This window comes from Eretmochelys imbricata, chromosome 14, assembly GCF_965152235.1.
Source record: "Eretmochelys imbricata isolate rEreImb1 chromosome 14, rEreImb1.hap1, whole genome shotgun sequence".
Lineage (NCBI taxonomy): Eukaryota > Metazoa > Chordata > Testudines > Cheloniidae > Eretmochelys > Eretmochelys imbricata.
The window spans coordinates 17,356,776-17,371,957 of record NC_135585.1 but is presented as its reverse complement, the minus strand read 5'-3'; the positions used below and the strand labels follow the sequence as shown (position 1 = coordinate 17,371,957).

The following is a 15,182-nucleotide window of genomic DNA, read 5'->3' as shown; positions in this document are numbered from 1 at the left end:
GAGGGAGAGACTGCAAAAATTAACATGGCATCATTTCCCTGCTGGACACAGCAAGCTGAGCCCCCAGGAGGGCTTCCTGATGTTGAAAACAAAGATTAACTTTGATGATATAAGCGGGGAGAAAAAGTCATTTGGGTCTCCTTCAGCTGAAGAGAAAAAAAAACCCTACTGCTTCGAGCTCTGTGTTAGATCCTGGCTAAGAACTGGCCGGCCATGCTGGAAAAGCAACTGCGGTGATAAAACTACTTTGAACAAAAGATTCTAGTTTGTTAGGGTAGGTTTAGTCTTAGAAGCATAATTTTACCTTTGTTTGTTTGTTTGTAACCATTTCTATCCCAATTCCTTCTACTTGGTATCACTTCAATACCTGTTCTGTCTTAATAAACGTAATCTTGTTTTTATCATGTAGCGTTTCAAACTGAAAGGTAAAATCCTCAGTCTCTTTAAAGGAGCAGCAAAGCAGGCTGTTGGTGTATCAGGGCTCTGAGCCAAAGTGCACATCACAGAAGCACCCAAGATTACAGGGCAGGCAGTGACACAACCCCTTATTGGTCTGGGTGAACCCCCAAAGCATCACACTGACCCCGTCTTCCAGAGGGGAATTGTCTAAGTGGGTAAAAATGGGATGGCAGGGGAGATGCAGCAGGGCACTTGTGCAGTACTCCTCCCCTGGCCCAGATGCACCTCTCCAGAGCGGGACTCACCTTCAGTAAATAGGTCCCAAACTAAGAGATGCCTACATTCTTTTTTTCTGAAAATGCTGTTCCTTCGTTTCACCAACAGTAAATCTCAGAATTATTTGTCTCCTTTTGAAGTACTTATCAAACCAAAACTCAAAAGGCTCAGCCTGGAGAGAAGATATCTCTAAGCAACTTCCTGCCATAAATATCTCAGCGAGACTGGAAATTACACCCATTATATCTAATTACAGGTGTGCGCGGTAATCAGTTTCGACATAATGACAGGCGCTGATCCTGCCTATGAATTATTGAGCTCGCCCTGACTTGGGAACTTGGATAAAAGGATTTGATGGGCGCTTCTGAGCGTTCTTTAAATAGTAGTTCCTTTCGCAGAGCAAATTGCAATTGCCTGTTTCACCCTTTACCAGCAGAATGCTGTGAATTGTCCTCCATTTTGCCTGACACAGATTTAAGGGGAGGCAGATTCCCCCCCCCCCCCCCCCCCCCCCCCCCCGTTTTAATCCTGGCATTGCCAAGGAAGTTCAGTTTATTCCTATTCATTCTTTGTATTACAGCAGCACCAGAGATGCCCCCAACAAGATCAGGGCCTCATTGTGTGAGGCACTGTATAGACAGTCCCTGCCTACAAAAGCTCATAACCTAAAAGAGAGGTTGTAACGGGTGGATGAAACAAGTCTGTGGTAGGTTAGGGGCAGGGAGAAGTTGGCTAACACATTATCCCTCTCCTTTTTCATGTATCCTTAGTAAGGTATTGAGAAGGGTAAGGGATTATTCATGGGATACAGAACCTTTTCCTTGTACTGTAGGTTGATAGTTGGAATCTGTCCAGGCTAATTCTGGCTAGTTGTTTGGTGGCCGTGTTAAATGAGTTGGATAGTTTTTCATTCCAGATCTCAGTGACAAGTGTCCACATCACGCACACAAACATCACCAAGGGAACTAAATGTGTCAGTCCCCACCGAGCGGCAAAGGCTTAGAAGGGCCGGGAGGTGGTTCCGCGGTATCTGAACTACGGCACAGTGTCCAGGCTATGATACAGTAAGCTTGCTGCAGTTGGTGCCGCAGGAATTCTCGTTGATTTCCTCCTGGGGATCTTGGATGCTGCATGGTCCCTCCACGTCCCACGAGGGCACAATCTAGCCCTAAGTCTCTACTCCTGCCTGCCTGTACCCAGAGTCTTCTCCTCCTTCACAGAGAGCTGTCACTCTCGTGGCAGCCAATGTTCCCGTTGTGACCAACATCACCGGCAGCGTGGCTGTCAACAGGAGGCCAGGCCTGTCATATTTTAATTAAACAATTATCTTCAAGAAATTGGCACTCTGCTGTGGTCCCAGCCACACAATCAGAATTAGAAGCAGAAGGGAAAAAAAGACAAGAGAGCGAGTGCAAAAAGCCTGAAGAAAGATGGATAACAGACGGGACACCAGAGCTGGTGCAGAGGGGACGAGTGTTTTGATCACAGAGTTAAGGGTGAGCAGAGAAGATGTGGTGGCAATGGGAGAAGGAGGCGGTGGGAGGGGACGGGGGATGTGAGCAGCAGCGAAGGTGAACAATCAGAACAGCGGTAGGAGAGGAGGAAATGCAGTGAGCAGGGAAACACTGCCCTCACAGAACATCTCTCCCACAGTCCAGGCCTCGTTTCTCACTACCAGGCACGGAACAGATGATGAAGTGTTAACAGAAGAGGCATCAAAAATCACCAGCAGGAGTTACTGTGACAGGTGGCACAAGAGGCTAAAGAGGGAATAAGATTTCTTAGCTCTGCTTGGGATGAGATGCAAATCTGCTCAGCTATAAAGAAGGATGAGTGGGAGGGTGGGGACGAGGAGAGAAGACAGAGACCCGAGTGTAGCAGAGAGAGCCTAGAGCATTAGGCCTGATGCAAGACTTGAGGCCTGAACTGTGAACCAAAGTCAGGGCATGTAAGTTCAGTGTCTTGGCACGTCCTGCTGGCACTGCTAAAACACACCGAATATGTAAACACATTGCAGCAGGCTGGCACAAGTACACCCGAACCTAGCACAGGATAAGATGGTTTGACAGAAGTGATGAACAGAGATATTTTGTCAGAAACATCAGGAGTAAAGTACCCAGACAGAAGTGGTGAACAGGAATATTTTGTCTGAAACAACAAGAGAAAGGAATGAGAGGAGGTAGCAAACATATCACGGAACACGGAATCTGGCATGTCGGTTGTTTAGCCCAGGTTGTTTGTTTTAGTCTATAAATCTTGGGACACCTCGCCTTAACCCTTTGTCTGGCCTAAGGGGCAGCAGAAAGACCTGCTGCTGACTGAGCTGGTCCATTGTGACGGGCACACGTGTGTTAGTGTACCTATAGCCACTAAGCAGGGGTGCTAATACGGTGCTTAGTCGACAATAAACCCGGCCGAGCACCTTCGCCACTGAACCGAGACTGTGGTTTTTCTGGGCAGGTTCTATCGGGGTCCGCTGAGCCAGCCACATGTGCAGAGCTGGGACAGCACGCGGCGAGAACTCCCACGCAAGCCACACCGACAAGGTCCTAGAACCAAATCCCATTGACTGGACACATTACCTGCCCTGCTGTCTCGGGGCAAGGGTCTCTCCATTTCCCCATTACAAGAGAGGGGAGTGAATGGACCATAAGGCAGGGAAAGGTAGGTGCAGCATGGATGGAAGTAACCCATGAAATGAGTCTATGAATCTAGCCCATGCTTAGATGGCCAACGTGGTGAGTCCATCATAATAAATCCACCTTTAAAGATTTTTATTGCGGTAGAGTGAGGTGTGAGTGTGTGAAACGGTGATACGGAGCCATGTGGCTGGGACACTCTTGGAAACCTCGCCACAGATGCGACAGAGCCAACCCTACCTGTAGCGCATGACCTGAGAGGAGGGAGAGGTGGTGCTCCATGCTGAATGAGGAGTCACCAATTGCCAGATGTGCATGTCCCCTTGCTTAGTGGTGCTGTACCCCCAGCACCAACTACATACAGTCACACCGCCCTGGTTTCACCCCACTCTGCAACAGCCCAACACCTCCATCACTCACCATCGCTGCACAGGATGCAGTGGTGTGCCCAGGCTCATGGGGACAGAAGACAGGAGCCAGGAGCCCCAACTCATCCCTGTGCAAGTGTGAAGCCCAGTGCCAGAACACTGCCCCCCCCGCCCCGATCCTGGGGCTGCTGGCAGCCAGTTCAGCACCCGGCACAGGCTGGGCAGCTCTGACTTATATGGCCACTGTGGGCTTTGCAGCAGCTGGGAAACAGCTGAAGTTTAGAATTTCCTCAGCCACGATTCCCCCATTCCTGGCACGGGCCTCCCCAGTGCACCTCGGAATGCCCCTTTGCTGGGGGTGCTCGCCAGTGAGTGCAGAACCAGCCCCAGGACCCCTTCGCGCTGAAGGTGCAAAGGGGCAGCAGAACAATGGTGAATGGAGCCCATTGTTGTCAGATGGAGCATTTAGAATCCCAGGTAGGTACCTGAGGAATAAATGTAGAGATGGGATTTCTCTGCAGGGGGCTGAGTCTCTGAGAGGAATCGCAGCGCCAAAGGGAATATTAAATCTCTCACTCAAAATAATAATAATAAAAATCCAAACATCATCAGACAAATAAATAGAAAATAACACAATTGCCTAACAGTGTGTAACAGCAGACTGGGGAGATTTTAACCAGCTATTTTCACTGCAATGCTTAATATGCCACTCTCCCAAGCATAGCCTGAAATATATAATTTTTCATTATATTCCTGTATGTTTGACTTTAATATAATGAAGCTTTCTCCCTTCATTACACCAGAATACTGGCTGTATTATATTGCTTATGTGGGAACTATTTTTGACAATGTAAAAGCTGAAGCCCAAGAAAATGACCTCAAATGAAACCTCTTTCCTTCTCTCGCCTCTAAACTCCATGTAACAGCTGTAATTCATCACCAGGACAATTCTTCCAACATCACATTTCCTGGTGGGCTGTAATTTGTCTCCTTGCTTTTCGCTCTCTTTTTGCTACCTGTGACTGCCCACTGATTTGCTTGCCTGAGTTTATGGTGTTTGACGCTGCCTCTATTTGAGTTTTTATTATAAATAGGTCAGAAATCCTTGGTAACAATAAGCACCGGGGAAAACAAGAAATTGCTAAGCATGTTACACAAAAAGTGCATCCATGACTTGTTACAGATGCTACTGAATGCTGCAGTGCTGAGCCTGGGAGAAGGGGACGGGACTTTCCTTCTGAAACCTGAAACCGCACAAAACTTGCCTGAGATGGGGCTTTGTCACAAACCGAGCCAAGGCTCAAGCTAAAATTCAAACACCTGTCCAGAGAACAAAGGTCCATTTTCCAGCAAATGTAAACAACTTCATGGCTTTGGAATGAGGTTGCCATCTGAATCTCAAATAATTTATTTGAGGGGGGATGGGGGGAGCATGCATAGCCACATGCATAAGAAGTCCAGCTGTCACCAGGGCTTCATCCTAGGGCTTGGCTACCAAATGACCAACACAGTAGGTGTCCTTCTAGAACGATGCTGCATATGTTCTTCCTGTAATATTCTGGCACCATGGATTGCCTTATTTACTTGCATGCGAGAACTTGTCAGCAGCAGCTACACTTAAGTGTGATTGGTCATAGTGAGACCCAGACAGTGAGAACAAACTTTACTGGCGATATGCTTGGTATCTAAAAAGAACTCCATCACATATAACATTTCTTCAAGACTTAGCTCCAGTACATTCAGCTAAACAGATCAAATAGCACTCTCCAGACACTTTCTAGTGAAACTCTCGGACTTGTGACACAGCTACCCTAAGCCACCCTCTCTCTTTCTTCTCTCCCTCTTCCCTCCCACGGGATTTTGTTTTCTCTTCCTGCTGCATAAAACATTATTTTAAAGACAAAATACTAGGGGAAATCTTGCAGCAAAAGCCCATAATAAGGCTTTTATGCTAGGTCAATTTTTAGGCCTAATTGCCTTGACAGCATCTCTAATAAACCAGCCCTTAAAAAAGGGGGGGGAAGTTGCTGTGAGTTACTTTACATTCTCTCCCTGTTCCCAGAGAGGTTATATACATCTTTTAAAAGGAGCTCTAACCTGGTAAGGGATTAGCCCAAGAAGACATGTCCCAGTGGAACAAAACCCACCAGTCTCCTCCAGAGTCACTGCACGTTTTAAATAAAATTGTGACAGCTGAGCTGTAGTTTTTACTCTTTTAAAGCAAATGCCGTTCAATTCAACATCCACGGAGGGCAATGGGAGTCTTGCAATGAGCTGTGGATCAGACCCTCAGTGCTGGTGAAAGACTGATAGCACCCAGATAGCCCCGAAGGTCTCTCTCAACGGAACAGATTCGGGTCAAGTCATGTCAGGACAAGCTTACCCATAATGCCTTGCCAATGTGCCTCACTCCAGCAATGGGGGTTGGTCTCAGAGCCCAAGCTCCAGCCTGAGCAGGAACAACTACACCAGCCAATAGGTGGAGTGTGGGCCAAATCTGGATCAGCAGACACTTTTGAACAGACCCTGAAATCTTTATATTTACTTATTATTATAATTGGGTTTTTTTATTATTATTTTCCCTGGAGTCTGGATCTTGACCGTACCTTGACCAAGAAATTTGGACCTTAACAAAAAATAATGGACTACCTCTGATCTACATTGATATTTGTAACCCCATAATGCGAGATGAGCTTGTATCAGTTGACCTGGCCTGTGAGACTTGGTGCTACAGGGATATTTTTGCAGTGTAGAATTATCCTTAGGAATTCAGGAGCCTAAATCCCATTGGCTTCCAGTGAGACTGCCTAACCCACATTTGAAAATGGGACTTAGACTCCTAAGTCTCTTAGATACTTCTGAAAATGTTGCCCAGAATCTTTATCTTAAATGAGTGCGTGTGCAAGTGTGTCGGGATTCCAATGAGCCCAGCAAAAGCCTTTTATGAGGCACCTTTGTGCACCCAAAACTTCTCCTGCAGTCACCTGCTACAGGACCAAATCCCATTCTCGTTTACACCAAAATCAATCCAGAGTCACTCTGCTGACTTCACTGAAGTTACTTCAGATTTACAGTGGTCTAAATGAGAGGAGAAGTGAGCCCAGCTTTGAAGCTGGGACAAGTAATTTATTCATCTGTTTGAAGAGATAGTATTGTGTGAGCAGCACAAGGCTTTCGTCTTTCTTCTTTGTTTCCCCTTGCAGAGCTGGGAGTCCGTTAATACTCATTAAGGTGCAAGACGAAGAGTACTAGTTTATGCTTTCTTCAAACAGTTCTGCCAAGGGACCCAAGTCCTGACCTGCAGCACCAACTGCTATTCCAATCTGAGGCCATGTGCCTCTCTGCCAGTACCTGAATCCCTGCCCTGCAGCATCGTCTGCTAGTCAAGTCTTGGGTCCCACACAGCTCTGCCACTCCATGTGAATCCTGAGCCATGGCACCATGGACCTATCCTGGTCTTGAGCTTCCCTCAAGCAGAAACTGAGGCCAGAGCAGGCAGCGGCTTTGTAATACACACTAGGATGAAAGACTAATAAACTCAATGCCAGTTGTGACTTCAGTGGGGATTGGCATCCATGGGTCTGATTCTGTGTTGTCCTGCACCTTGTGTCGTCATTTACTCCAGTACGAACTGAGTGCAAAATAGGTGCCCAATCAGGGTGGCAGCATTTTACATTCACCGGGCACTGGAGTAAATAACTGCACACAGTGCTGGGCACTAGAGAATCCATGTTTCAAAAGGTGAAAGGTTAATGCACTCACCCCCTCTGGCAGCTGATTGAGTGGGCCCAAAAAGGAGAGAATAGACATTGTCCCATTTTATTTCTGGAGAGAGGTGGAGCTGCTGGCATTGCTGTGTGGAGATCTGATAACTTTCTTTTTTTTTTTTTTTACACCCCTAGTTTTTTGCTGATTTTACACTGCTGATGGAAAGATGTGACCTCCATTAATTCATCTTGTAACATGCAGAGGATGTGACACATGTGCCCTTTAAACACCAGCTCGGCAGCTGAGACCCTCTCTCTTTGGGAACATTTCACCAGCGCAGATGGAACGGAGATGGTCAACACGGCTCACTTCAGTTTTTGTCGACAGCTGACAGGAAGCCCCGTGTCAGGGACATAATTATTGAAAATTTAATGTTAATTGAGATGCACCTAATGACGAATAATTGTATACGGTGGTTTGATACATTCTTTGCAATATTTTGGAGGAGAAGAGATGAGACGAGATCAAAACAAACTACAGCTCGCGAGTGCCCGTAACCGACACCAAAGATCCCACACCTAACAAGCTGCTGTCATATGGGGAGAGCTCGGGTACGAGCCCTAATAGTGTCACAGATTGTCAGCTCTGGTGCTCTGCTGCCTTTCAAAGAAATGCCACTTGGGAGTGCTATCCTTCAAGAGCACTGAATACATGGCAGCACCTGGTGCTGCTGTTTGGAAAGCAGATGGTTTATCAAGTTCCCAAGGGCACTGGAACATCAGTCTGTTAGATGTTCTATCATCTAGAGCCACAACAAAAGATTTGTTTCTATTCCTAGAGAAGCCAGACCCAGGACCTTCCCCAATACTTAGAGGAAAGCCCCAGTGGCATTTCCTACTGGCTACTTTAGATGGCACATGTTCTACTCTCTTTCTTTCCATACCCACCTCATTCTTGCAATCTCTTGTTCAGTCTTTCCTCGTACTGTAAAAACACCACGCCACTGAGCAGCAGCAAAATCACAAAGGCCCTTCTTGATTTATCTATGCCCTCTTCTTTAGAGCCCAATTTCCGGCTTGGAAAGGCACAGGCCAGTATTCCCATTGTCTCTCCTGCATGGTGGGAGGGACACAGGGCTGTTCTCACTGCTCGGGAGGGAGGGGAGGCTAGGCAAGCATTCCCACTGTCTTTGCTGCACCACTGGGGAGATCTTCACAAGAGTGGGAGGCCGGGTGAAATTTGCTGCCAGTGGTCAGAAAAGGCCACAGCTTAGTCCAGCTGCTTCCTATGGACCCTTCCCATTCGGCCCCATGCCTTGACCAATCAGCCGAGGGTCATACCATACTGTGTATACAGCCAATGGAGCTCAGTAAAGGAAGCCATCACCAGCTGCTCCTGAATTTGTTCAGGCTGCTCCTGGCAAAGGCTACCCCAACCCACTGTAAGGCAGATAGGAACAGTTTCCTTCCTGGTGGGTTACTTCTACATTGGCCTCAGCAGCTGAGGAATCCTCTGCTTGTGTCTGCAGGCTGCTGGGGCTGAAGACTCCATTGCCAGAGGGTCACCAGGCAGGCACCAGAGGAATGATTTAGAAATGTAATTCTATAATAGGAAACTGAGGACCAGATCCTTAGTTGGTGTAAGTTAATAGTGTAGCTTCATTGACTTCCGTGGAGCTATGCTACTTGACACCAGCTAAGGATCTGGCCCTGAGGCTGTTACTCTGAAACCGATCACTCAGTAGTGACTAGTCAGTACGGCGATCGGGGTTTGGCTAGTGTGGTGGGCTGTTAACCCCACACCAGCCCTGCAGGGGCTAAGGTGGGGCAGATCACGCAAATTAACGTTACAGGTGGAGAGTCTGCTTGATTAAAAATGACTAATGGCTGATCAAGCCCAGCTGGGGGAGATGCTGCGCAAGATATCGAGCCAGGAAGTTTGCAGCAGAAAGGGCTGCAGTGTGGAAGACGGCAGTCATGCTCCAGGCTTAGAGAGAAGAAAAGCAGCAACCCCAGGAGAAGGAGGAGCCATGGAATCCTGGCCCTGAAGGATGGGCTTAACTAGAAGGGGGAAGAAGAAAGCCTGAGAGCAGCAGAGTAGGAGGTCCAGGGAAAGAGCAGCAAGGCCTAATTTGATGGATCTCCAACAAGAAACTGCAGAACTGGAATTAATTTGCAACTGGACACCATCAAATTAGGTCTGAATAAAGACTGGGAGTGGATGGGTCACTATAAAAACTAATTTCCCCCGCTGATACTCACACCTTCTTCTCAACTGTTTGAAATGGGCCACCTTGATTACACTGGCCTCCTTAGCACTACAAAAGTGATTTTTCCTCCCTTGGTATTCACTCCTTCTTGTCAACTGTTGAGAATAGCCCACTTCCACCTTAACTGAATTGGCTCATTAGCACTGACCCCCCCCCACACTTGGTAAGGCAACTCCCATCTTTTCATGTGCTGTGTATTTATACCTCTCTACTGCATTTTCCACTCCATACATCTGATGAAGTATGTTTTAGCCCACGAAAGCTTATGCCCAAATAAATTTGTTAGTCTCTAAGATGTCACAAGGACTCCTCGTTGTTTTTATCCAAGGAGTGTTACTGAATTAGGAATTTAAACAGTTTGCAAATTAGGGATATTTTTTAATCTGGTAATTCACTTTCTAGTGAGCGATTTCCCCTGGGGGAATGGACGTAGCTATGGAGACGGCTATGCACTACAGAACGAGCCCCCAGATCAATTGCCACTCATGCTGAGTAACAATTAAAGAGCATTTCCATGTGATGGCTGTGACAGGAGAAGGGGGGTGGCTCACAATACTCCCCCTGCTGGTGTGGATCAGCCTGATTGATGGCAGCTTCACAGAGGAAGCAAGGACAGAATGGGCCAAAGAAACTGAACAGATCTGGGCTGAGGAATATTAGCAGGGGAGCTCTACACCGCAGCACAGCTTGCTCTCTGGATGGAGGACTTGGATCTCTGCTGCTCTCAATCTGACATGAACACTACAAATTCACTCAAAATAACCCCCCAAAAACCCTTGTAGAATCTATTAAATTCCCTGATTCCTGTTAATCTGAGTCAGATGCAGGGCCATTTTTTATTAAGATGCTATTTCGTGGTGTATGGTCTTTGTAACAACAGGGACGCCTCACCCTACCCAAAGCAAATTGTGAGCAAACCGGAGATCAGCACTTTTCTCCCCTCCAGGAAAATTGACTTTAATAATTTGGACAACTTGAAAGGCTCCTGCCACTGGGGAGGTAAATATTCATGACAGATAATTTTTAAAAGTCTTTGAGAAGTCGGCTCACACAGCAGTTGCTGCATTTTTCAAAAGGCTTTTTTTTTTTTTTTTTGCTGCATTTCTTCAGCTCTTCATATTTAATAGGGGGGATTTGAGGCTTTTCATATTGAATTGTTTAATGCAAATAATAATTATTAATAATTAAATGAAATGCAGCAGAGGAACGGTAGGTGAAGTGACCTGTAGCTTTTGCAGCACTTGCATGGGGAGATACAAGGCTGACAAAAAATTACCTGCTTACAAGAGACAGGGTTGGCAGTCCCAGATGCTTGCTGTGGAACATCCCAGCACTGGGAAGGAGGATGCATGATGGGAAAACTGCATCCTGGTTAAATGAGTGGGTTTAACTTCCTAACTGATGGGGAGTGGGAAGTTGATGGAGAGTTGTACAGGGGACATTACTGGAGAGATTTTCAGAGAGCTCAGTTTCCATTCAGGAACCTACGTGCCAGATTTTCAAGTGCTTAGAGCCCAGCAGCTGAAGTTGTTCCATCAACTTATTTAGAGGTCTACTGGGAATTGAGCTCTTGGAAAATCTGGCCTCATAGATAGGACTAAGCTTTGGTGGGTGAAACTCAAGAGGTGTGGAGGTTTGTTCCAGGTAAGTTACTACAGAGTCCAAGCTATCCATACCTACTGGGTCTGATTCTGATCTCAGTTAAACTAGTGTAACTCCATTGAGTGGGGTTTTCAAAAGAGCCTAAGCAACTCAGGAGCATAAATCCCATTGAAAGCCGAGAGCTACTTGCCTCCTGTCCTGAGACACTGGGATTTCTGGCTTGCATGTGCAAACAATTTCAGAGAAGTGACTAGCCACTAATGCTGGGACAGTCACAGAGGGACACGTGGGCTGCTAACAACTGCTTGTTCTTGACTCCTGCAAATCCAGCCCTCCATTCTCTCTGTCTCAGCAACAGATGAGCTTATCTCAGTGTTTCAATGAATTCTGCCAGGAATTACCTTGGTCCTCATGATAGTTTTGATAGCGGCTTCAAACTCCTCTGAGTTATTGTAGTCCACCGTCCACACATGAGGTTTCCCTATGAAGTCCTCCACATAGGGGTGTTGGGAGGACACCTGAGAAAGGAAACAAAAAATGAACTGTGTGGTATTCCCTGCAGAAGGCACTGTGGCCACACGCAGTGACCTCCCTGCAGCTAGGCAATGTGAAAGGTGAGCTGATGGCAGCAGGAACAGTGATGAGAGCTACTAAAACCATTGCATGCAGAGATGGATCCAAAGTGGAACCTTTAATCCAAACCCACCTGCTCTCAGCCTTTAGGCTGATATTTTAAAACAGCCTAATGGTTTTGAATGCCTAAGTCCCAATAAAATTAAATTTGCCCCTCAGCGACTGGGCAAATCTCAACCTCAGAGATTCAGATGAAATCCATCCCAGATCGGAACCTCCCCCATCAGTGAGGTTTGAAAAACTAAGACCTGACTACAAGGTTTTGTAGAAGCACAATGCTCATTACAAAGATGAGACAAATGTCAAATCTGTGATCAAACGTGAAGTTTGGTGTTGGGCTAAACTGGAACTAGAATCCGAATCACCCTCGAATTTGCAAAACTAAAGCTGAGCATTCCTGTTTGCAGTGAGGACTCTTCCCCTGGGGATTGCTTCCTATTGGCAGTCACTTTTCCATCCTGTAGAGCAATCTTCTTTCCCATCCTCTCCATGCATTTCTCCTTTATTTAAGCTTTGGGCATCTGTTGATTCAGCCTCATTGACATTGCTGCAAGGCAGCCAACAAGCACAGGTCTTGTCTCAGGAAGTAGGGCAAAGGGTGGAAGTTGAAGCTATACTTTTAAGGGGTGCACAGGTCAGAGGAAAGAGTCCTGGTGCAGAGAAGAGACATTTTCTAAACAGAAAGGAGGATGAAAACTGGCAATGGTTACAAAGGGGCTTTGAAAGCAAGGAAGATGTGAAAAAGAGCATTTTATATAATGAGCATTATGCTTTGCCAGACATGATCATGCTCCCGCAGCCCTTTGCCGGGGAGAGGAGACAAAGTATCCATTAGAGGTGGGAGAACTTGCACAGAGATTGATTTTTATTGTTTTGCCAAATGGCTTTAGGTGAAATTCTCCCCTCTGCAGAGGTGCCAGTGAAGTCCCATGGAGCTCATAGGCTTAAGGAGTGTCTAGTCCTTGGGCTGGACTTCTTCCCGGGGGGCAGAGTTCACCATTTGTGGGGTTTTTTTGCATCCTGGACATTTCGAGTTTCCATGTTTCAGCTGCTTTCTGGAGGGAGGCTGGTTTTCTAACCCACTCATGGCGCTGCTTACACAGCTGTGCTGTGAGTTGGAGCCCAGCTACTAATGCAAAGAACCCGCAGTGGAGGCTTCTTCACAGCAGGCTACAGACTCTGCCCCTTGCCAGCTGCAGGTTGCGATGCAAAGTGAACCTCTGGGTCACAGCATTCCCCAAAGATGCAGAGCCAAAGTAAACCTGGCAGTTATTGAGAAGAAGACAGCATCAGCTGCACCAAAGGGCAGGACCATCCATTGAGCAAACCAACGGCCCCAATCCCGGGTAATCCCCATTCTCCTAACATATCGACCAATCAGCTGGGCTAAAACACAAAACCAAAACCAATATCCCATCTACCCTAAAGACCTTCAACTTTCCCATGATCTAAGCCCTGCCCAGAAGGCTCAGATACGTATAAATAAAGAGATGATGGCAATTAATTATCCCTCTCTTCTGCTTCTTTGCTGTCATCAGCACACTTCTCCCTAGTGACAGCAGCTAAGGATGGCAGGCTCGGCTGTTATAATGACACAAATTAAAAGCAGCAGGGCTGGCTGCACTGAAAGAATGATTCCAACACCTTCCATCTCACACACAAACACACCCACACATCATGCACACTCTCCGTAGCGGTTGCTCTGTTCACAGTTTTGCCAAGTCGCTGAGTGCGAACCGGGGCCCTCGCAACACAACCTGCATTATGCTAACATCAGCAAAACACAAAGAGGACACGGGAGGAGAATTAATTCTACAGGAGCTAATTACAGTGGCCCTGCTCTGCCTCTGCCTCTTGCCAAGACGAATGGCAAGCGAGCGTGCAGCCACCACACTGTAATGATGACAAACGGGCTGGCTGCCAAGGCAACGGAAGCACCCAACTGCCTGGAGAAGGGTGGCTACAGAAGATGCAATCCAGTCTGAGAGCCAGCGGAAAGGAGGCTATCTAGGGTGGGGCAGGATAGAGGACACCTTAGGGTAGATTCTAACTCACTTGGTAAGGAACGGCCTCAGACGGAAACAGAAGCTGAGAAAGAGGTCCTTGATGTGGCCAGTGGAGGGGCTTTCTCAGCGGGGATGTGGGAATTTACACGGCATTATCCACTTTATTAATAATACAAGGCTCAATTTTCTCAACCCTTTAACTTTTAAAGAGCTCCTGCTGCACTCAGATTAAATTCATAGCCAGCGGCAGGCCCAGGAGGGGAGTTTGCACAAATATATATATATATATATTCAGTCCTGTTTTAGAAAACCACAACCAGGAGCAATTCAAGTTCAGATCCCAACTTATCTGGGAGCCTACAACCCCAGGTTTGGGAAAGGGAGGGTCAGGCTAAAGTCTGTCTCTGGGGTAACCAATTAGGACATGGTGTGGGATTTTTGCAAAAGCCTCATTGATCAGGTTTTGTTTTGCAGAGCTGAAATTCAAACCCAGGTCTCATTTTGTCCATCTTCTCCAGGTCTCGAGAGGGGAGAGATCAGATTGGGAGGGCAAGGGTCTGATCCTACCCCCAGCTAACCACACCTTTGAACTGCGGGGAAGAGCATCCAGAGCCTGATCTTTTCAACTGGTCCACCCCTTTGGTTTGAATCCAGAGCAAATGCCATGGCTAAGGCCAACCTGCAAATTCTCAGCACACAACATTGCAGAACCACTTGCCTCTCTTGATGTAGGCTTCCCCCTGAAGAATTCGTGATTGAGGGAGCTGTGCGGCGGGTTGAAACGAGACTGCAGGAAAACACACCCATTGGCTATCGCTTCCAAAGGGGCAGGACCTTCATAGGGGAATCCAAATCCGATGAACAGCTGCAGGAAGCAAAACCACAAACCCTGGTGAGCTTGAGTGAAGAACACCATCGCCCAGACCCGTTGCATTCTAATTCATTAGCAGTTCTGCCTCTCGAGTTCACTCATCTGAACTCTCTCTGGTGCTCAGCTCAGCAGAAACACAGGCTGATCTAACTGAACTCTAAGTGAAATTCTTTGTAGTTCAATTCACAATAGCTTAAATGTGTTATAAAGTTCTCCCCAAAATGATGTCTTTATCAAAGCTAAACTGTACACAGTACATCTTTACCCCTTCATTTATAACAGAGGCCTTGTCATTAATATCAATGGAAGTTGCACCTCTTTACATCATGCATGTATTCGTCCTACTGTTTCCACATTGAAAGCTGCTGGCTTGCTAGATATCAAATCAGAATCATGCCTAAAACAGTACCA

At 46.8% G+C, this 15,182-nt stretch overlaps 1 protein-coding gene across 2 annotated transcripts in view; it reads right to left on the bottom strand.

The window, feature by feature from the left end:
• MGAT5B (alpha-1,6-mannosylglycoprotein 6-beta-N-acetylglucosaminyltransferase B) overlaps positions 1-15,182 on the bottom strand; it is a 172,470-nt gene that overhangs the window by 12,379 nt on the left and 144,909 nt on the right. For both annotated transcript variants that reach the window (XM_077833803.1, XM_077833804.1), the window contains 2 exons: positions 14,619-14,765; positions 11,663-11,779 (listed from right to left, as the gene is read on the bottom strand). In XM_077833803.1, coding sequence (XP_077689929.1) covers positions 11,663-11,779; positions 14,619-14,765 — 264 coding nt within the window. The remainder of the gene's footprint in view (positions 1-11,662; positions 11,780-14,618; positions 14,766-15,182) is intronic.